The sequence below is a fragment of the Orycteropus afer genome, unplaced genomic scaffold (assembly GCF_000298275.1).
Source record: "Orycteropus afer afer isolate SDZICR_OR568_19922 unplaced genomic scaffold, OryAfe1.0 scaffold00393, whole genome shotgun sequence".
NCBI lineage: Eukaryota > Metazoa > Chordata > Mammalia > Tubulidentata > Orycteropodidae > Orycteropus > Orycteropus afer.
Genome location: NW_006921980.1, coordinates 1463134 through 1484897, shown reverse-complemented (window position 1 = coordinate 1484897; position 21764 = coordinate 1463134). Strand labels below are relative to the sequence as shown.

The following is a 21764-nucleotide window of genomic DNA, read 5'->3' as shown; positions in this document are numbered from 1 at the left end:
ATTTTGGTCAATGACATGAGACAAAGTATATGTGAACTGCTGTATGAAAAGTGAATTTACTCTGTAAATCTTCACCCAAATCAAAATAAAATTAAAAATAAATAAATAAACGTAAAAGAAAAAGAGATTTTATGTAGGGTTTGGGTTGAGTGTGGCTTTGATATGTAGAGTTCAGGGTGCTGATCAAAACTATTAGTTCCTGAAACTATTCATTTGTAAATCTGTCTTGAAATAGTAGTCATTAGGATTCCTTTGGTGCTTCAGGTATCTTGGGGCCTTGCAGAGTACAGCTTGCCCCTCCTTGAGGTGCATCTCTAATGATTTGCTTCCCAACATTCTGTCAACACTTTTTGAACTTAAGGTATTTTTTTGTCTTTCAGGCTTATGGTGAGGGTTCTGGTGCTGACTGTAGACGCCATGTCCAAAAATTAAATCTGCTACAGGGTCAAGTTTCAGAGATGTTACTCAGGTACAGTTATTTTGAAAGGGATAAGAGTTTCTTGTCCTGTTTTCTTCTTGAGTAGATACTGGAAGTATACAATGGAGAAATCCCTTAGATTCCCATGTCCTACAGTATGGCAGATTTGATACCCTGAACAGTCCTCCACTGAAAATAACTAAAAATACTGGGTATAATTTTTTTTTTTTTTTTTAATGCACTGATGAGCTGGCAAGAAAGATGTAACCCTCAAAGGTGAAAATTAATTAAGAGCCAAAATATAAAAAGTGAGTACCTGAGCTGCCAGGGTAATCGAAGCCTGGTGTTGTGGATCGTCCGTGCTATGAGGAGTGTGGGAGACAAGAGGCCAGTAGAGGGGCCCACACACAAAGCTAGTCCCTAAAGGATTACACCTTCAGTGTATGAAGGGACTAGAAACATACCTACCCACAACAGGGAGTTTGCTTGTCTTGACTTTGGCAGTGACTGGAGAGGGGTATATATTTCTCTAAGACTTTGTAAGCAAAAGGGAGCTGTCACATGGTTTTTCAGCTTTTTGCAAGTCCTGTGTAAAGAGTCTTGAGCCAAGAATTTACTATTAAATTGTCCTAGGTGGCAAATGCAGTTCCCCTCTAGAGCCACAAATCTTCTACCCAGGCCTTAAAGTATCCCACAAATGAAGTTCCAAGAAGCATATATGTCAGAGCTAAAAATCATTACATGCTCAAAGACACAAGTCACTATGAGCCAAAAACAATGGACAGAAAAATCAGACCCACAAATTCTTCAGAATATATAATATTGGATGTTTAATATATTTAATGAAATAAAAGAAGGGGATGGTAATATAAGGAGGAAGAGACTTTAAAAAATAGCCAATCAGATTTGAAAAAGAATCTATAAAAATGGAAAATCTAATCATTTAAATTAAAATTTCAATAGACAAGTTAAACAGATTAAACACAGTTTAAGAATTAGTGAAGTTGAAGATAAATCTGAAGAAATGACTCACAATGCGGCACAGAGAGAAAAAAGTAGAAAAATCTGAGGAAAAAATTGAGAGGAGGATACAGAGATGATTTCCAGCAAGAGAGAATGGGGCAAAGGTAGTATCTGAAAAGATGAAAACTGAAAGACATACTACTTTTTATAGATAAAGAAGCTAAGGTACTGGTACCCACATATGGTACAGTTTAGAGTGCTGGTGGCATAGTACCTCAGGCATTTGACTGTTAACCAGAAGGTTGGCAGTTCAAACCCACCAGCCACTCTGTGGAAGGAAGACTGAGCAGTTACTTCTGTAAAGATTTACCACCTTAGAAACCCAAAGGGAGTCACTATGAGTAGGAATCAACTTGATGGCAGTGAGTTTGGTTTGGTTTTGGTTGTACTTCACTAGAGAGAATGCCAATTTGCTCATGTGATGTAACAGTCCTTTGTGACATGAATGTATGTGACCTTTGGTCCCAACCTCAGTCTTCACATCAGAAATATTTCCACTGACCAACCAGCCCCAGTCAAAACCATAGAGGCTCCACCTCTTGCTGTCTGACATGTGGTGAAAGAGCCCTACTCTCCCTAGGCTTCTGTGGTAAATCAGGCTCAGTAACATTCCTCCTGTTCTCCTATAGTGGCTGAGCAATTGTAAAGACTCTTGTATGACCCGATCTGATGGGGACATCTCCATTGCAAATGACAATGCTCAGCTGACATTACTTTCTGTGTACCAGGCCCTGAATGATACATGCATATATACATTACCTCGTTTTTCTTCACAGTCACCCATGCAGTCTTATCCCCATTGTGTATGAGAAAAGTGAGACACGAGGGTTAAATGGCACACACACGGCTAGTCACTGCAAAGCCAGGATGCAAACCGGTCTCTGGCTAGAGAGTCTGTACCTTCTGCCTGTGTCATGTTTCCTATTGATAGAGGGCTTTCTCAGCCTGAGTCCAAGGAAACAAGCAGCCCCTCTGGTGCAGGCCTAAACTGCTGGAGGATTATAGAATCACTTCAAAATAGCAAAGTTCCTAAGATTCCCCCAGCCTTGATACCCACTATCAAGTTCTTGCATCTTTCCTGGTCATTTTACCAAGAAATTATGTACAATCTTTCCCTAAGCTCTCTGGAAGAACCTGTCAATGCCAGTAAAGAAGAAAGTGCAGGTCATCAGACTGATGGCATGAATCTGCAGGTAAGGCAGGAACATTTATCTCAAGCCCAGGCTGGGACTGAGAGTAGTTTTGTCTAGCTTAAAGCATTCCATTTACTCTTATTAGTCATTTGTTCAGCAAACTCTCATTGATGCCATTGCATGACAGGTGCTTTGCTTGAAGCTACAGGAACACAAAATTGAATAAACCTGTCCCTCTTTATAAGTGTGGAGACGGACAAGTACAAAATTACAGTACTCTATAAGGGCTTTTTCTTCTATCTGCTTGGAGAACTCCCCCCTTCTTTGTGTGTCCTCCCCTTGGTTCTCACAGCACTGGGCATGCCTCCAGTAGGGGAAGGATGCTGTTGTGGAGTGGGTGGGTTTCCGTGTTCCCCTCCTACCAGACCATGAGCTTCTCAAGATTAGGGATCACATTGGGTTGTTCTCTGTGCCCAGGGTTTAGTGAAAAGGCTGGCAGAGTAGATGCTCAGTGGGCAGTGTGTGTGAGTGCATGAGTCACTAAGTAGGTGACACTACTGGTACATCCAAAATGCGTGGGCACATGAAACACTATGTCCTGCCAGGGAGAGAGAGTAGGGACGATTGCAGACAAGCAGAGCCTCCTGCCTAACTGGAACAGAGTCTTGCCTCTGTTTGCACTGTTTGGGCAATGCCCTGCCTCCACTTGGCCTTGATAGTCTTATTATAAATAGAGGGAACATGTCCTAAAGCATGCCACTTTAACACAGCTCTTGTATCTTTGCTTATACTTCCATTTTTTGTCCATTTACATACTTAATTTTACATCATTCGTATTATAAGAATTCTTTTTTGTATTCTAAAGTTTTCACTTACATTATTCTCCCATGTTGCTATATAGTCTTCAGTGACTTTCATTTTTAAAAAGTATCCACAGAATATTTCAATTAGTGGATGGACCAATATTTATGCCCTTATTATAAGACATTTAGGTTGTTTCCAAATTTTTGCTATTATAAGTTGTATTTGCTCTCGTTTAGAGGAGCTCTGGTGGCACAGTGGTTAAGGCATTCAGCTGCTAACCAAAAGGTTAGCTGCCCCATGAGAGAAAGATATGCCTGTCTGCTTCTGTGAGGATTAACAATGATAGGGCAGTTCTACTCTCTCCTATAGGGTTGCTATGAGAATATTTACTCCTGTTTATAACACTTTCATTAGCATCGCTATGCCTTTTTTCTTTTGGAATCCCTGGGTCAGGGAGCATGGACTTATTTAGGTTCTTGATAAGCTACCCTGCTGCTTCCCAGGTGGATACCAGTGTGCACCATACCCAGGAGTGCCTGAGGGCATGAGTTTCCCCTTTCCTGGGTCTTAAAGTAGATTTGAGTCCTAAGACCCTAAGAATGGGGTTGGGGAGGTTCAGTAATAGTGCCTACTTTCTAACTCTGAAAATAAAACCTATTTCCCAAACCTGTAGGAAAAATCGTGGCCCAGAGAGAGCCGTTGGCTGAAGTATCTGGAAAAGAGCTCCAAAGAATTAGAGCTGGAAGGAGAAGTGTGTTTCAATGGACAGCCCTCATCCATATCAGAGAAGTCAAGCCCTCCCTTCAATGACAACCTCCCTAAAAAAAGGTGCCAAGCTAGTCAGTGGTGCAGACCTCATACCATTGCCCTCACTGACTCTGGAACAGGGGGACTAAGGAGCTACTTCTAATGGTCAGCAAAGTGGGAGAAACCCAAGTGAGGCATTGGCGTGAGGGGAAGCTCCGTAGCAGCTGTCAGGACCAGCCCTCTTCAGCCTGCCGTGGGACTGGGTGCTGCCATGCAGAGCAGAAGCTGGGCAGGCACCATGGTAGCCACCTTTTTACAACAGTCACTTAATTTTGAACATCTCAGACTGTACTGACCTGAGGAAAGAACTGATTTTAAGGGCAGGATTGACAAAACTAAGTGTGGTGAGAGTAACCAAAGGGCTTGGAACTTAAATTTAGCTTAGAGAGCAGAACTCTGATGCCGAAGATTTTGGGTTGCTCTTATGGGGCAGGAGCTATTGGGAGGTAGATTTCCATTTAAGGTAATTTTTTCCAAAAACTTTAGGCTATCGAGCAGAGAAATGGACTATCTTGCATTTAAGTTGGCAGGCTGTTATTTGAGGTAGAGCAGAAGCTGAGTGGCCACATAGGAAGTCAAAAGGAATGAAAAGGTTTCCACCTGTGCTGGAGTGCTGGACCAGGTTCCACTGAGTTGGAATCTGAGGAACTCTGATGACAGGACTAGGGTAGCTGACAGTACTTTCGTCCTCACCAGGAAATGGAGCCTGCATCCAGTCCAGCCTCCACACAAGAGTACTGATGCCCAGGACTCAGGGAGCAGAGAAGTTGACTCCAAGATCATTTTGCAGCCCCAGGTCAGTGTCTCTCTTCTGGTTTCAGTGACAATATATTGAGTATACACAGCATTTTTTCTTTTTTAATTGTCTTATTTTCTTTTGATAATTGATGGAATATTACACTTATCACACTAGAAAGCTTGACTTTCTACTTGGGTATCTCGTCATTTATTTTGGTCATAAGCCAACCCTTCTCTGGCTTGTACCCTTCCTGCACTCATCCTCCAGGTGATGTTCTCTCATGGTCAAGAACCCATCTTGATGCCTTAGAGCCACAACAATTACTCAATAGGGTCAGGGCCATTTTCTTCATTCTGCAGGGAATGAGGTATCTTTGTCAGCCTGTTACAAACAAGACTTGCCCTGCATTTCTGAGGACATGTTGCCATCCTTTCTCTAACTCACCTCATGGCAGTCTTTTGCACTCAAGGCACTGCATTCACTTAGCAAGTGTTCTTTTTTTTACTGCTTCACACCTAACTGACTCCATTGCACACAGTGCTGAAAAATACAGGTTCCTGAAGCTCACTGCCTGGGCCTGGCTTCATGCTGCCATGGGTCTGGGCCGAGGAGCCAGCAGTTGGGAGTCTACTGTCATCAGGCATTGCCATAGACTTGACATGAGACCTTCTCGTGTTGGCACAGACCATCATCTCAAAGCCAAGAGACAGAGTTTAAGGGCTTTGCCACTAACTAGTTTTATGACCCCCAAGTAAGTTCATGGCCCATAATCCCCAAATTATGGAGTAATGTCAGTGATGATGATAATGGTTACTGAATGTTTACCATGTGCCAGCCCCTGGACCAAACACTGAACCTGCTTTATCATGCTTAATGCTCCCAAGCCTGCTCTTTTGTGCCTTGAAGGTAAGGAACTGAGGCTCATCAAGGCTTAGTGACTGAACCAAGGTCACAACAAGTTCATGGGTAGAGCCAGCATCTCAGTGTCACAGCAGCAAAGCTTCTTCCACATGGCCTGAGTGATAGTATTGTAGGGTCCCACTGTATCACTGCTTTCAAAGTTAGTTTGTAAGAGTGAATTCAGCTTTCAGTGGTTCTGTTACTGGGGTGGAAGGGTAGAGACGGTCCCCACACCTCTGTCATCTGCTGGGGGGTCTTGTACAGCCACACATACAGCTTTACCTCTTCCACCCAGCTGTGCAGAGACAGCCTCATTGGACAGGACTGAGCAGCACAGTGGCATCCACATTCATCCCTTTCCAGTTGGTCTCTAAGGCCCCTTCCTACTCTCATCCCCTTTCAGGTCCCCCACCTGATTTTAAGATCCCCATATAGTGGATTTCCTGATCACATGAGGATATCTCTTTTTTTGGGGGGAGGGGGGACTAGTCATGGAGTTTCATGGAGAATTTGAAGTGAGGTAAACCTCAAAACCAGAGCATCTCCCCAGCCAAAGAACTAGCCAGTAGATAGAACACAAGAGCATGATATTCCAGAACCAGGAGCACAGACCAGGAGTGGTTATGCTGCCATATAGTGCTCCCTCGTCCCTGTAGCTGGGGCCTGCTTGGCTTCTGGAGCTCATTCTTCTAAACAGAGGATGTGGCCCTCTTCTGCTCTTATTTCTATTTCAGGGATATGCTAGCCTGACAGGGAAGGTCAAACAAGGAAGCAGTGGCTGCCTCCAGAACTCAGAGGACTGGAATACCAGTGAGTTTACTTTTCCTCAGTGGAAACCACCTAAGCCTACCCAACCAGTTAAGGCTGCATCTTCTAAATGGGAACAATTTCTTCTGTCACCTGGAAAGAGCTCCAGTGTGGATCCAGAACCACTGAGACCAATACAGACAGGCCTCAGGTCAGCCAGTCCAGTACAGCCTGAGCCCAGAACCCAGAGTCCAAGGAAAGGCCACCCCAGCAGTTCCTCCAATGTTCTCCAGCCTCCTTGGGTTCCACACATTCCCATGTCTGTGGCCAGGAAGTCCTGCAGGAAGACTGCTGAACAGCCATGGAGCCCAGGGACTTTACAGGCAGAAGCTGGGCTCCTAGTCAAAGAGTACCTCTTTAAAACTGATGAGGACTTTGATGATGACTTTTGAACTGAAGCCAGTATATTATTTAGGTATATTTGTTATATGAGATTTCCAGACACTACAAATAGTGTCTTCTTAAATTGCTTTTAAATCATGGGATTGAGTATAATTTATGGAGACTACTGAAAGGTGACAATAAACATTACAGTCAAACAAATTTTTTTTATTGTAGAAAGGACAACATCTTTGATTAAAGTGCTTACAGCATTTAATTACAGATTGGTTACAAATACAACAGAATGGCTACAAAGGGATTCTCTTACTTCAGAAGCAATTGACACATTTGGAAATGAGAGACCTTTAGTGGTTATGAACATAGAGGCAGTACTCAGTGAAAACCAACATCTGACTTGCCTTTTATCAGCCCTTCTTTATTCCTAAGTACCAAACCCACAGTAGTGAGCTGTCCTGTTCTAACCCCATTACTCTTCCCCAGCACCTGCTCCAGGACAGCCCTCCTCTAGGACAGCCCTCCTCTGCTCCCTGACAAAACTGTAACAGTACTCTATCTAAAATCAAGAGTATATCAGGTTTCTAGTGGATAATCAACTAAATGTCAGCATACTGTTAGTCATTTAAAAAAAAAAAAAAGCAGAAGTTCATTAGGCAAGATATATTCTGGACTGCTGGTATTATCCTGGGGATGGGGGGACAGGAATAGGCTGCAGTGTGTCCTCCGTGTCCTCAGCAAAGGCAAAGCCCAGAGTCAAGGCACGAGGGATTCTGGTTTTGTCTCTCAAACAACAAACTCGAAACAGCTAGGTTCTCAAACATACACATACTTGGAACTTCCCCCTCATGTCACCTGTTCTACTGCCCTAAACGTTTTCATGGATCCCTACCCCCCCAGAATCTGGAAGAAGAATACAGAGAAACTGGCCCTTACAGAGGCGCTGCTGTTCTATGTTAGCTCAACACAACTATGAGACAAAAAGGAGGTACAGACTATTTGAGCAAACACTGTCACAATGGTGGTGGGTGCTTTGAATACTGGATGGTGTCCAGAGCAGCTCCAATGTCGTAATTCTTGGTCTGTAGGAGCCTAGTGAGCCAGCCACCTTCATCAGAGAAACCCATGGACAGCATCTGGGAGAGGGACTCAATCAGCCGGGGGTCAGCTTCTGCCAAAGAGAGTCACAGGAGCATGTGAGGAGAGGCCAGCACCAAACCCAGTGTGCCAAGTACAGCAGCCTCCTGTCCCCCAGCCAGCAAACAGCCAGTGCCCACTAGACCAGACCCTCCACATGTGCCCTCTAACTCAGAGGGACCCATAAGACTGGGACCCACAAACTTTCTGTGAAGGGCCAGATATTTTAAACTTTGCAGGCTATATAGCTTCTTGTTAGAATTATATACTCAACTCTGCCACTGGAGCACAAAAGCAGCCTAAGCAATACATTAACAAATAAATAAATATATAGGCACAGCTGTGCTCCAAATAAAACTTTTATTTATGAACAATGAAATATGAATTGCATATAATTTTTACATGTCACATAACTTGCTTTTGTTCTAACCATTTAAAAATGTAAAAATCATCCTTGGTCCGTCGGCCACAGTTTGCTACCCTGCTCTAAGGCAGAGAAAATACGCGCTGGGAGCCCCCAGGCCAGATTTGGCCCACAGATGGGTTTTCCTTCACTTGAATATTGTTTTGAATTCATTACCAAGGGACAGTAATGAACAGGAGCTAATCATCCATTGCTGCCTTTATTCAGGGTATTCTCTTATACTGCCACAGTTCCCACCCTGCCCCCTGCCTTACACACTACCTGCTACACTTGGTTCCTGTCTGGCTCTTACAAAGATCTGGGATGTGACCCCTGCCCTAAGGTCACCATTCTCCATGAGGAAACCATGAAGTCACAGCAGTGCCAAATCCAGTGCTTCCCTCTACATTATGTCTGCCTTCTTAATTCTTAGTCTGGGGGCTGTCTTACAAACTGCTAAAATTAGCTGAGATGTTATAAGAGGGCCAAACCACTCCTAATTTTCTGTTATAGCTATAGACACCCCCAAACAAGAATATCACATCATTTTGTTAGTGCTGCTAAGAGCAGAAAACTAAGATGCTCTGCAAGAGGTAAAAACACAAAACTATTAGAAGTCACTTGCCTGGTGGAAGATGTGGGTATAGTGCTGCTTCCTTCAGCCCTGTGGGGCCGTCCTGGGAAGGGTCCAGAGAGCTAGGTCCTTCAGATTCTGGCATCTGCAGAGACTGGAGCTCACCAGTAGACGGGTCCACTTCTTTTGAGGACAAATGAGTCCAGTCATCATCTCCTGCTGAACAGTTATCAGATTCCATCTGTTCCTGGAACAAAACTCACTGTGAGGACATAAGGAACATGAGCAATAGATGGAGTCTGATCACAGTACACATTCCTTTCTATAGGGTAGGCAAGAAGCTATGGGCCCAGTGAGCAGCTGCTCTAAACATCAAGTATATTTTTCTGTACAAGTTCTACCAGAAGGGTCATAGAATGACTTAAATACCCCAGAAACAGACTGTCAGTGCTGGTGAGGGAAGGTGGCTGAGAGGTACTGTGGACAGAATGCACCTGCTGGCTACCCTTTCAGTGACCTGGGAGAGCAGGCTTGCCTCAGGTTGCCCTACAGGCTCCAGGGTGACTTTTTTCATTTGTTCTGCCAGGGACTGTGCCATGCCCTCCACGTTGCCCTCTGGTTTGCTGGGTTCGGAGGAGCAGCTGCTTGGCTGTGAGCTGCACTTCTCCTCTGTGCTAGAGCTATCTGGAGAGACGGGTGTCAGGCGGCTTCTTTTCCCTCCATGTTCCACATCAATATCAACTTCAATGCCTAGAGCACAAAGAGGAAACAAAATCCTTCAGAGAAGGGACTGCAAAAAATAATGCAAAGGTAATCTCTCAGAGATCTGGGGGGCTATAGGTTAACAGAGCTCTCTCAGGTCCCATCCTCACAGGCATCTGAGGAGTCAGGATGGGCACTCATTGTGCAGACACAGAAACTGACTGACAGAAGAGTTCAAGCCCCAGTCACACAGCTAGTAATGGACCAGCCAAGTCCCATAAACCCAAGAGCCAGAAGGCAAATGGATGGTCATCTTTGATCTTCAGGGTCTCCCAATATCCTGACCTAAAATCTTCTCAGATTTATTACTTGGTTTCTAGAAAAACTCTTGCTGACATGTCCATTATGTTAGACTTTTCCCTTACGCCACCTTAGTAAAACATTAATTTTAGTTAATATTCAACATCGTCTTGAGCCAGAAAGTCTATAGAGAGACCTTGTTTTTCCTACTCCTGACCAAGTTTCTAAGAGGCTGGCTTGACAGGGCTCAACCTCCATTCCACATGCCTTTAGGGTTCTCCAGGAAAAACAGCTCAGCTCACAACCAAGTAGGAGCAAGAAGGCATCCAAGGAGCCAGCTCCATCCCAGGGTGTTCAGCCAGGGAGGAAGAAGAGAAGATGTGATCATCTGTGATGAGCGGAAGGGGCATCAGCTCTAGAGAGGCAGGCAGTGGGGAGCAACAACAGGGTGAGGGTCTGGAGAATGGAGAAGAGTGGAGTAGAGGATGAACCCAGAGAAGTGGGTCCAAGTCCACAAGACTGAGTTGGGCCTCCCTTGTGGCCACAGGAAGCTAACAGGGCCTGTGAGCATGGATGTGGTAGGTCAGAGCCTATCTGGAAAGCACCACTCTAGGGTAGAATGTGAGAGAGGTGAGGCCTGAAGTCAGAAGACCTGTGATGGCTACATAGCAGCCTAACCTGGGATAAGGCGGCAGAGGCTGGAGGTCTTTCCCTGCTACCCTAGATCACACAGGGTTACAGGACTGCATGTCAAGGGGGTCAGGCCCTAAGAACAGGGTGACAGCCAAAATACCACAGCCAGGGTTTCCTTGGCTGAAGACTACATGAAGCATTTTGCTTGTATGCCAGGGCCTTGTGATAGGAAAAACACCCATATTTAAAGACCAGAATTCTGCCTCAGAGGCAAACAGAATGGATCAAGTTGCATGTGAGCCCATGAGGCTGAGCAGCACAGGGCAGCATGTCCCCCATCCATCTTGGGCACTCCAGGCACATGGTCAGTGAGGAGGTAAGAGGGCAGAATCTCCTGTCCTAATTTTAAAATCAGTCAAAGACTACATGCACACAGCTTAGCATCAAACACTTCCAAAAGGCTTAGAGTGAAAAACAGCAATCCTCTGCCTTCCCTACTCCCCCACATATCCTGCTCCCATTTCCCAAAGCCAACTTCCAACTCATGCTGTTCTTTGGTAAATACTCCAATTTACATCTATCTATGTCTTACTTTAAATCAATATTTGTCTCCCCTCCCCCTATCCTTTCAGAAATTCTTTTTTTTTTTTTTTTTGCTGAAACATTCAGCATTTATATTGTTGTTGTTGTTGTTATGTGCCGTCGAGTCGGCCCCAACTCATAGCGACCCCTCCTTGGGTTACCGAGGCAGTATCACTACGGAAGTAGGATTGCCCAACCTTCCTTCCGAGGAGTGGCATTTATATTAGTACCACTATATAAGTACTGTTCTTTGTTGAGCCAAGTAGTAATTTTGTATATGGATTGAATTATGTCCCCCAAAAATGTGTCAGTTTGGCTGGGCCATGATTCTCAGTATTAGGTAATTATCCTCTATTTGTGATCTGATATAATTATCCTCTGTATTGTAAATCCTAACCTCTATAATGTTAATAAGGCAGCATTAGAGGCAGTATGTTAATAAGGCAAGATATATATAAATGTACAGGATTAAGCTGTATCTTGAATCAGTCTCTTTTGAGATATAAAAGAGATTAAACAAATGAAAAGACATAGAGGGAACTGACTACCATCAAGAAAGAGCCAAGAGTGAATGAAGCCTGTCCTTTAGACCAGGGTCCCTGTGCTGAGAACCACCTAGACGCAGGAGAAGATGGATCAAGTCACACAGAAATTTCCAAAGAACACCAGGCCCATAGATGTTGAAAGAAGACAAGGATCTTCCTCCAGTGCTGATAGAGAAAAAGCCTTCCCCTACAGCCAGAGCCTTTGGCTTCTAGCTTCCTCAACTGTGAGAGAATAAATTTCTGTTAAAGCTACCCACTTGTGGTATTTCTGTTATAGCAGCACTAGATAAATAAAACACCTTGCTTGTTTCCTTGTATAGTTCTTTTATTTTTGTTTTCCTAACCTTAACGATACTCTCCTTTTTTTTTAATTTGCTAATTGCCCCCCATAGCCTACAACAGCTCCTTAATGAAGCACTAAAATAAGGCTATTTGTGGGGCCGGGCATCATCAGTGTCCCACGTGCAGGCTGGCTCAGTACAAGGCCAGCATCGGGGGAGCCCAGATGTCAGGAGGTCTCAGGCTCATTTCTGAAAGCATCCAGCCTCTCCTGAACAGGAGTTCCCAATCTCCCGCCTGGCCAGAGTGGGATACTAGACCCAATGATCAAGTTGACTACTCATAATGCCCAGCTTCAGCCTGGTGCCTTGCACTATCATCTGCTACATCCCTATGAGCGAAGCTTCCCTGGCTCAGGTACTCCAGATATCGAACAGCAGTTCTCCTGCAAGGGTTGGCATCTGGCTGAGTGGGGCCCTGAGATCTCTAAGTGATCCTTCATGAAGGTTTTCAACCAGTTCCCTTGCCCCTGGCTCCTGTGTCACTCCTACCTCTCACCACTCCTGGCACTTGTGCCTCTCCCAATTCTTGAGTGGTTTCTCGTCTCTTACCAGTGTCCACTATGCAGGCACATAGGTTTCTGGTGCTTCTACTCTTGGTTACCACCTCTATCCATTTCCTATCTTTCATATTTTGGTGACATCTCTTATACCATTTGTGTCTTTTGTTTACTCTCTTTACTGTTTATCGTTGTAGTGGAGTTTGAAGAGAGAGCAAAGATAAATGCAGGCTTAACTACAAGTATCTCCATCTGCATTAAGTTGTTCTATTTTTTCCTCTGATATCTCATGAAAACATTCAAGCAAACAGAAAAGTTGAAAGAATAGTACAATAAACATGCATATACTTGCTCATTCTATTTTAAATGGGTGAATGATATGACTTCTGTAGACAAGATCAGAGATCACAGAACTAGGGTTTTTCCAAGGTGATGATTAACCCCTTGAGACTTCAGGGCTTACCAGGCTGTGTAGTAGTCTGTGCCCTCCTGCCTCAAACCTGTGTCTTGTGTTTACCAAATACACTGTGTTGAGGAAGACCCTGCTGTTTTACAACCTAGATGCCAGTGACTGTGGCAGCCTCTGAAGTAGGACTGGCCCTGCGCCTCGGGTAGAATCACTCAGTCACACAGCACCTACCAAAAAACAGCTGTGGCTCTTTAATTCACTTGACTCACTCTCCGAACCACCTCCTGGAGGGTGGTATTGGCTACTTCCCTTTTGGGCCCCTCCTCTGGGAACAGACCTCTGTAGGCATGAACAGTATGAATCATTCTAGTTTTTAGTTCTGCATAAATAAATGCATATATACCCATCACTCAACAACAGAATTTAAGCAGTTCCTCAAAAAGATCTCAATGGAAATCACTCAGTAGTATTTTATTGAAACTTCCCGTTTTGGAAGTACCAAGCTCCTCTCTAGTTAAAAAGATCTTTATCCCTATCCTAAAGGACCTCTGACCACTTCTAAAATTATTCCCAATGTCCTGAGTAGAGAATCCACATCAGTTCTGAAATACTCCACAGGCACAGATGGCTTTGGGGAAGCAATAAAATGAGATACAGGATCACATGGGAAGCCTTCAGAAAACTGATTCCAGGCCCCACTCCAGTCCCACTGAACTAGTCAAGAAAGGTGGGACCTAGAAATCCTGGGTTGTGACCTCCCAGGATGTCTTGTTCTTTTAGTGAAGGGCTTTGTTCTTCAATCAAGTTTCCATAGACCAAAATGCAGACCATAAAACCCTTTGTTAGGGATTTTGAAGCTCAGCCAACCCTAAGAAACACTGCTCCACTGACCTCCACAGAGAAGCTTCCATGGCCCCTAAACCACAGGCCATTAGTAGGGTGACTACCCCTCAAACTGCTATTTTTTATCTTTCAAACTTGTACTGTATCTTACTTTAGTGTTAGATGGCATTTAAGCAGAGCTTACCTTCCAATTACAAGCTGATCTCTCCACTGTTGTATCCTTTTGTGAAAGCATTAAGAATATTTTTTTTTCTCATTCTCTCAAGAGACTTTGACGGTACAGAGACTATGTGGTGTGAGCTGTTTAATCTTTGCAGCAATGCCTATATGTCACTGATGCTTCAAAGGCATGTCCTAGGGCAGAATCAGTGTGAGTGCATGTGGTCTCAACTGGAGGAGATGGCAGTCACACTATAAGCCAAAGCAGGCAGTGGGCAGGGCTGGGCATCCTTCCATCAATATTCCTTCAAATATGTGACACAACTTTGGACAAACTGAGGGATACTTCCTGCCACTGCAGACAAAAAGATGCACCCTCTCCCTGAGGCTGGATCCATCATATCTTGAACTAGATGTCCCTTTCATTAGCTGATTCTTACCATCATAAAACCTAGCCTTGTGGCCCCCACCTCCCAACAATCAGATGAGCAGGTGCTTTCCATAGCCACAGCAGTGAGCTCCAGAGTCTGCCTCAGGTCAGGTCACACCACTGAGAGGCACCCACTGCACATCACACACTCCACTGACCTACCTATTCTGAAATCAGAAGTGCTGGAAAGACTTCACAAAAGGTAGCCTTTCTCTGTCATCCCCCTCACTCCCCAGCACTACGTATGGGCCCAGAAAGTACCCAGGAATGGTTTGGAGTTTGCAAACAAAAAGGAAGGAAAAGATAAACAGCACCTCAACTAAATACGCACCCAAGTCCTTGAGTAAACCCCAAGACTCACCTTAGGGGAAAATGCAAATTGTCCTTCCCCTAAAGGGCAGTCAGAAGTTGGCAGGTAGGCCCTTCAACCAGACTCTGGTCACCCTCCCTACTGAGAATGCCCCAACCACATCCGATTTCATGTCCCTTCCTGTAGAAAGCTCAGGAATTTGTCAGGGAATTTGAGTTGACTATGATCTGCCACTTGGCAAAGACTGGCCTAAGCCAACACATACTTGACAGATCAAGGCCACATCAGAGGTAAAAGCCACCAAAATGCTAAGTTTACACTGACTTAACAGAAATACTCAACTGTTACAAAAGGATGAAAGTTCACTTACCCAGAGGGCTAAGCGCAGCAGCTACACTTTCCCCTACATTCTTCAGGAAGTTGACGCTGGGATCCTCTGAGGGAACAGAAGCTTTTGATTTTCAAAAGCAAAAATAAATGTGTCATTCAAACCATGTTTCTCAATGACTCTGATACCTGTTCACAGTCCTATCACCTTCCTCCCAAGGTCACTATCACCCCAGGCATCCTCTGCATCCTAGTGGATGCCTCATCCTGGAAGCTCACACACTCCTCTTCCTCCTCCCACAGGCCACCTGTACCCATGGGGCCACATCCTAACTCACTTTATCCTCCAACCTGTTCCTCTTCCTTTGTCTGTGTCCCTCATACTCAGTAACCCAGCAGGGCTCAGGATATGCCGTGTGTAAATATTGGCAATGTCTGAGATATGTTATATACTCAAAATCAAAAAATATCCCTACCTTTGTCCAAAAAGATGAAATGAATCAAAAAAACAGTGTAATTAATAAAATCAAAAGAAAATCGTAACTCAAAAATGTAGACTGCAAGCTTCATGGAAAATTTTAATTTTGTGGCCGCATTTTACTAAGAACAGATATGGCTCTGGGCTTCCTAAAAGCTGACCTAAGAGGAGAACAGCTCTGTTATGGAGCTTCAGGGGCTGGGTGTCCTGCAGGCCTAAACTTGGCACCCAGATGGGCTACAAGGTGAAGCGGTTGACTATTGGATACACTAGTGACCTTGGGCAATCCCCATTGCCCCCTAGCTTTCATACTTATGAAACAGAGCTAATACTCCTCACTTTGCAGGGCTCTTGCAAGGATTAAACAACATTAATGGCTATGAAAACGCCAGGCCCAGCCGCTGGCATAGCAGGCATCAGTGCACATGAAGGGCTTGGGTAACAGCACCAGAACTAAAAATGGTCCTACAGCTTAGCTGGCCTTTGACAGCACACATCAGACAGGCTGCCTGAGTTAGCCTCACCTGATTCCGTCATGGGGCTGGCGCGAGCATCTCCTGCCCTAGGAGGACGTGGGCTCCAGTTGCCTGGTGGACCCATTTCCCAGCCTGGCCAACCAAAGTGCCCATGTTTTAGCTTCCGGAGCCAGCGGCTGTGAGAGAAGCCCTATGGGAAGAACAAACAGGGCAGTGTGGGGTCGGAGGGATCCTGCCACCCCAGTACCCACCCCAGGCCTGCACAGAGGCACTGCTCACCTCAGAGAGGTGCCCAAAGGGGCTGGGAAATGCAAGCTTGCTGTGTTCCCTGTGCATGCCTTTCCCCTCACAGGCAGCACAGAGGTCATAGTCTGGGCAGACGCTGCACTTGTAGCGAGTCCCCACCACGGGGCCATTGCAACCATCACAGATCACATTGGGGTGCACCAAGTTGCGGGGTGCCTCCTGAGCACAAGGGGGGCGATGGTCCCGCCGGCACTCTTTTTTCTCTGCAGGGAGGGTGGAAAGAACCATTGAGGTGAGGCCCCCGAATTCCTCCCCCTCTATCACCACTGTGGGGCTGTAACAGCCAGCAAGGCCCATGCTCCCACTATGGCCCAAAAACGGCCCCTAGTCCCATGGCTCTTGACCTGAGCACAATCAAGAATGAACCCAGAGACCCTTCAGACCCCACTACCTACGTGATTAAAGTGGAGTTCTTTCTAAGGGCAAACTCAGCATTTATTAGGCCTCTGTCATAAACAGCCCTCATATTCCTAGTCCTCAAACCCTATTTTTATTCAGCAGAGAGCACCTGGCTTCAGGCTGCACCCAGAACAATCCTCACCTTTTATGTAAATCCGGAAGATGTCATCCTTCACATAGGACATTGCCATTGTCAGCTCCTCATCACTGGAAAATGCAACCAAGTCTCCATCCTCATCTAGATGATTTAAAAGACAGCACATGAGTACCTGGGGCTGCCAATGGGATACAAGTTGCTGAAATGGGCTGAGGCCAGTGCTGAAGGGGCATTTCAGGGGCTATAAACTGGAATCCCTGTGTGATCTCTGGGGGAGGCAGAGATGAGAGGCAAGACTGCCCATTCACTCGGATGCTATCTGGAAGGTAAGGACTCCAACCTAGGCCTCTGGACCATGGGCTGCATTCCAAAGCAGTTTGGGTGCCTGCAGGACACAATAGTGACAGCTGGCCACTCACTGCTTTGCCTTAGGGCCAGGAGTCCCTTCAAAAAAGTGCTGCCTCTGTCCATATCCAACCAGGCCCAATCTCCAGTGTGGGAGATGTGCTTGAGACCAGTTCTTGGAGGACCTAGTCTTCCAAAGGCCTTGGACTTAAAAGTTTATGAGAGTAATACAGACAAGCTCATCTTCCTGCTCCCAGTGACATTACTAGGGGAGTGCAAGGGATGCAGGCTGAGCCAGATAACACTATCACCAAAATGACTGTCTATAAAATTTTTGTGCAGTGTTTCAGCAGAAATTTATTATTTTTCATAAAAATATCTCTGTAGTAACTTACAACAAAAATATTTTTCATAAGCCTAGCTTACATGCATCAATAAGTAACAAGGCTAAAAAAGTCTATGTTAATTTACTTTTTCAATTTTCTAATGCACTCAGGGGGAGCTCTGGTAGCGTAGTGCCTAAGGCATTTGACTGTTAATCAGAAGGCTGGCGGTTCAAACCCACCAGTCACTCCTCAGAAGGAAGGTTAGGCAATCTACTTCCATGTTGATACCACCTCGGAAACCAAAGGAGGGGTCGCTTTGAGTTGGATCTGACTCCACAGCAGTGCATTTGGAATGCATTCAGGTCAGAGCTATCATTATTACACAATTACAATGAAGCTTCAAATCACGTGGCTTTACATGCCCACGCTACAAGCCCACACTAGTTTTCATTGCTGCTAGTATTTTTACAGTCCCTGATTTTGTCATATTTTCTTGTTTTAGGGACAATGTTGTTGTAAGTAGTATTTGTGAACTTATCACCAACAACTTTTTTCAAAAGGAAAAGCCTGCTGCCATCGAGTTGATTCTGACTCAAATCAGTCCTCATTGGGCTTCCAAGGCTGTAAATCTTTACTGAAGTAGATTGCCTTATCTTCCTCACACAGAGCAGCTAGTGGGTTTGAACCACCAACCTTCTGGTTAGCAGCCAACTGCCTTACCCACTATTCCACCAGAGCTCCTTAATTAAAGGAAATTTAGAAGAAAAATAAAAAACAAAGGAGAAAAATCAAGTATATGTTCTGCTCAGTTACTAACAATGTTGTGATTCAATGTAGAATTATTTCACAGAACAATTTTGTTAGTATTCATATAATCAATGAAATATTCTATTTAAGGAACTTATAACTATATTTATCATGTATTATTAAGAATTCTATATGATCTGGTATGGGAGGGGATCCATGGAGCTAAGGGGGGGTGACACCAACCCTAGTGACACCACCGCAGCTTCCTCCTTCCACAGAGAAGCTAAAATCCGTAACTGGATGTTTGTTGTTGTTAGGTGCTGTTGAATCAGCTCCAACTCAGGGACCCTACATACAACAGAACAAAACACTGCCCACTCAGTCCTGCGCCATCCTTACAGTCCCTGCTATGCTTGAGCCCATCATTGCAGCCACTGTGTCAATCCATCTTGTTGAGGATCTACCCCTTTTTTGCTGACCCTTGACTTTATCAAGCATGATATTCTTCTCCAGGGACTGTTCCCTTCTGACAACATGAACAAAGTACATGGCCATTCTTGTTTTTAAGGAGAATTCCAGCTGCACTTCTTCCAGACAGATTTGTTTATTCTTCTGGCAGTCCATGGTGTCTATAGTATTTTTTGCCAACACCACAATGCAAACATATCAATTCTTCTTCAGTCTTCCTTGATTTATTGCCCAATTTTCACATGCATATGAGGCAATGGAAAATACCATGGCTTAGGTTAGGAGCATCTTAGGCTCCAAAGTGACATCTTTGCTCTTTAACACTTTAAAGAGGTCCTTTGCAGCACATCTGCCCAGTGAAGTATGTAGTATGATTTCTTGACTGCTGCTTCCATGGGTGTTGATTATGGATCCAAGTAAAATGAAATCTTTGACAATTTCAATCTTTTGTCCATTTATTATGATACTGCTTATTGATCCAGTTGTGAGAATTTTTATTTGCTTCATGTTGAGACGTAATCCATACTGAAGACTGTAGTCTTTGATCTTCATCAGTAAGTGCTTCAAATCATCTTTATTTTCAGCAGGCAAGGTTGTGTCATGTGCATACTGAAAGTTGTTAATGAGTCTTCTTCCAATGCTGATTCCACATTCTTCTTACAGTCCAGCTTTTCATATTATTTGCTCAGCATACAAATTGAACAAGCATAGTGAAAAGATACAACCCTAACATACTCCCTTCCTGATTTTAAACCATGCAGTATCACATTGTTCTGTTCCAACGATAGCCTCTTGGTCTATTAATAGGTTCCTCATGAGCACAATTAAAGTGTTCTGGAATTCCCATTCTTTGCAATGTTATCCATAATTTGTTATAATTGGATGCAGTCTCCAATTTTTAGAGGTTGGGTCAAATGGTTTTAAACCACCACTATGTGGACCAAATCACACCATCCAACTGCAGACTGGATCAGCCTGTGGACCACAGATCACAACATCAAGAATAGGGGCAGCACCAAAAGATGGAAATAACTCAAGCATCTATCAACAGATGAATGGATAAACACAATGTGGTATATCCATACAATGGATTAGGATTCCCCTATAATATTATTACATCATGCTACAACATCTATGCATCTTGAAAACACTATGCTGAGTGAAAGAAACCAGTCACAAAAAACCCACAGATTCCATTTATATGAAATGTCTAGAACATGCAAAGCTATGTTGTTATGTGCCCTCAAGTCGGACCTGACTCAAAGAGACCCCTCCTTGGGTTTCCGAGGCAGTATCACTACGGAAGTAGATTCCCCATCTTCCTCCCAAGGAGTGGCTGGTGGGTTTGAACCGCCAGCCTTCTGGTTAGCAGTCACGTGCCTTAGGCACTATGCCACCAGAGCTCCCAATGCAAAGCTATAGAGACAGAGATTAGGTAAATGGTATGGCACTGATTTGTATCTCAAAGAAGTTGTTCCCCCCCCCAAAAAAAAAAAAAAATCTCAAAACTGGAGCAATAACCAACATCACAATAAATGGATAAAAGATCGAAACTGTGTTAAGATTTCATTTTACTTGGATCCTAGCAAGCTGGCGGCACTGCTAAGGGAGGTTCTAGCACTGTCCCCTCCCAGGGGATGGCCCTGGCTGCCCCGCCCTCCCTCCTAGCCACAACCACCTCCCTAACCCCACCCCTGGAAGTCACCAGTCACAACAGCACAGCAAGGAACTAAGCTAGCTCCAGGCCCCAAAGGCTTCCCAGCCTCTATCCCTACAACAAGGCTCCCAAACAACCCTTTGATCTTAACCTTCTCTCCAACACCTGTGAGATGTCAGTACTCTGCTTGGCCTTGGACATTGTTTACTGGCCCCAACCTGTTTCAGTCTGTAATGTCTATCTCTTGATAGCTCCCAGCATCCCACACTTGTTTACCTACGTCACTCCTCCCCCGCTTCTGAAGCCTCTTCCTCACGGTCTTCTTCACCCAGGCTCTTTAAGGGCAGAATCTGAACCCACCAAGTGGCGCAAGTCATCCCAGACTCTGCAGCCGCAAGATGTCAGTGTAACCTGAGTGCCTGCCGCCCGCGGAGATGCGAGAGGACGCCCCTACGCGTCTTTGCCAAGCTCTGCAGCATCATGGCGAGGGGTGGGGGTGGGGTAATGGCATCTGATGCCTTCAGATCTGAAATCCGCCTGGAGAATCTGGCAGCTCTTGGTCCCAGAAAAGCCAGCGCTAAACAGCTGGTACTGCGCCGGAACCGAGCCTTGGTCCCCACTGCTGGCACTTCCATACCCGAGGCCGAACTGTCGCGAGCCACCCAAAAGCCAGAGCCGCCCTCCCTCACCCCATTAAGCAACGACGAAAAGGAAGGCAGAGACTCCCGCCTAGCAGAGCAGGCAGTCAGAAGGCCGCTCTGCCTGCGTCACCGCCACCCCCTCCCGCCCTGCTCACCGCGGTAGTGCGCCTGGAAGCCGCCCGGCCGCAGCACGGGGAACAGGGCGGCCACACGGCTCAGCAGCCGCTCGCAGGGTCCGGGCCCAGCCGCGGCCTCGGCTTCTGCCTCGGGCTCGGGACTGACACAGAAGCTGAAGCGGCGGATCTCGCGGGTCGCGTCCTCCTTTCCCAGAAGATAGGCCTTGACGGTGAGCGACGCCATAGCAAAAACACGAAGCAGCTGGAACCAAGCTAAGCTACACCGGCTTCAGGCGCGCGGTCTTTATAGCCAACGCGGGAAGCGCCGCCCCACCCGGTCTCCTGGAGGCGGGGTCTCTCCGCACCGTCCTCGTCCCCACCTCCCGGCCGCCGTGCGCGCGAGCCTCCCTGTGGCGGCCCTGCATTCGCTACCACACCACGTCTCCTGTGACATCCCCCCCCCGCACTGTCGCCAGACCTCCTCCATTGCCAGCCCCTCCTCTCACTGCCCCCAGGACAGCAGGGTCGTCAAGAAGCCCGCTAGGCTGT

The 21764-nt window shown here is 45.6% G+C and overlaps 2 protein-coding genes across 2 annotated transcripts in view; one reads left to right on the top strand and one right to left on the bottom strand.

Annotated features, from left to right (window-relative positions):
* Positions 1-7023, top strand: part of MRNIP (MRN complex interacting protein) — a 56622-nt gene extending 49599 nt beyond the window's left edge. Inside the window, exons 3-7 of the mRNA XM_042782625.1 lie at positions 381-469; positions 2562-2634; positions 4052-4206; positions 4882-4981; positions 6559-7023. Coding sequence (XP_042638559.1) covers positions 381-469; positions 2562-2634; positions 4052-4206; positions 4882-4981; positions 6559-7023 — 882 coding nt within the window. The remainder of the gene's footprint in view (positions 1-380; positions 470-2561; positions 2635-4051; positions 4207-4881; positions 4982-6558) is intronic.
* A 957-nt stretch (positions 7024-7980) lies between these two features.
* On the bottom strand, positions 7981-21459 carry SQSTM1 (sequestosome 1). The gene is made up of 8 exons (XM_007953416.2): positions 21255-21459; positions 16961-17056; positions 16393-16622; positions 16162-16303; positions 15203-15283; positions 9617-9831; positions 9133-9328; positions 7981-8138 (listed from the first exon to the last, which is right to left on the bottom strand). Exons 1-8 carry the CDS (start codon positions 21457-21459, stop codon positions 7981-7983), a joined length of 1323 nt encoding a protein of 440 aa, XP_007951607.1.
* Between the last annotated feature and the right edge of the window lie 305 nt (positions 21460-21764).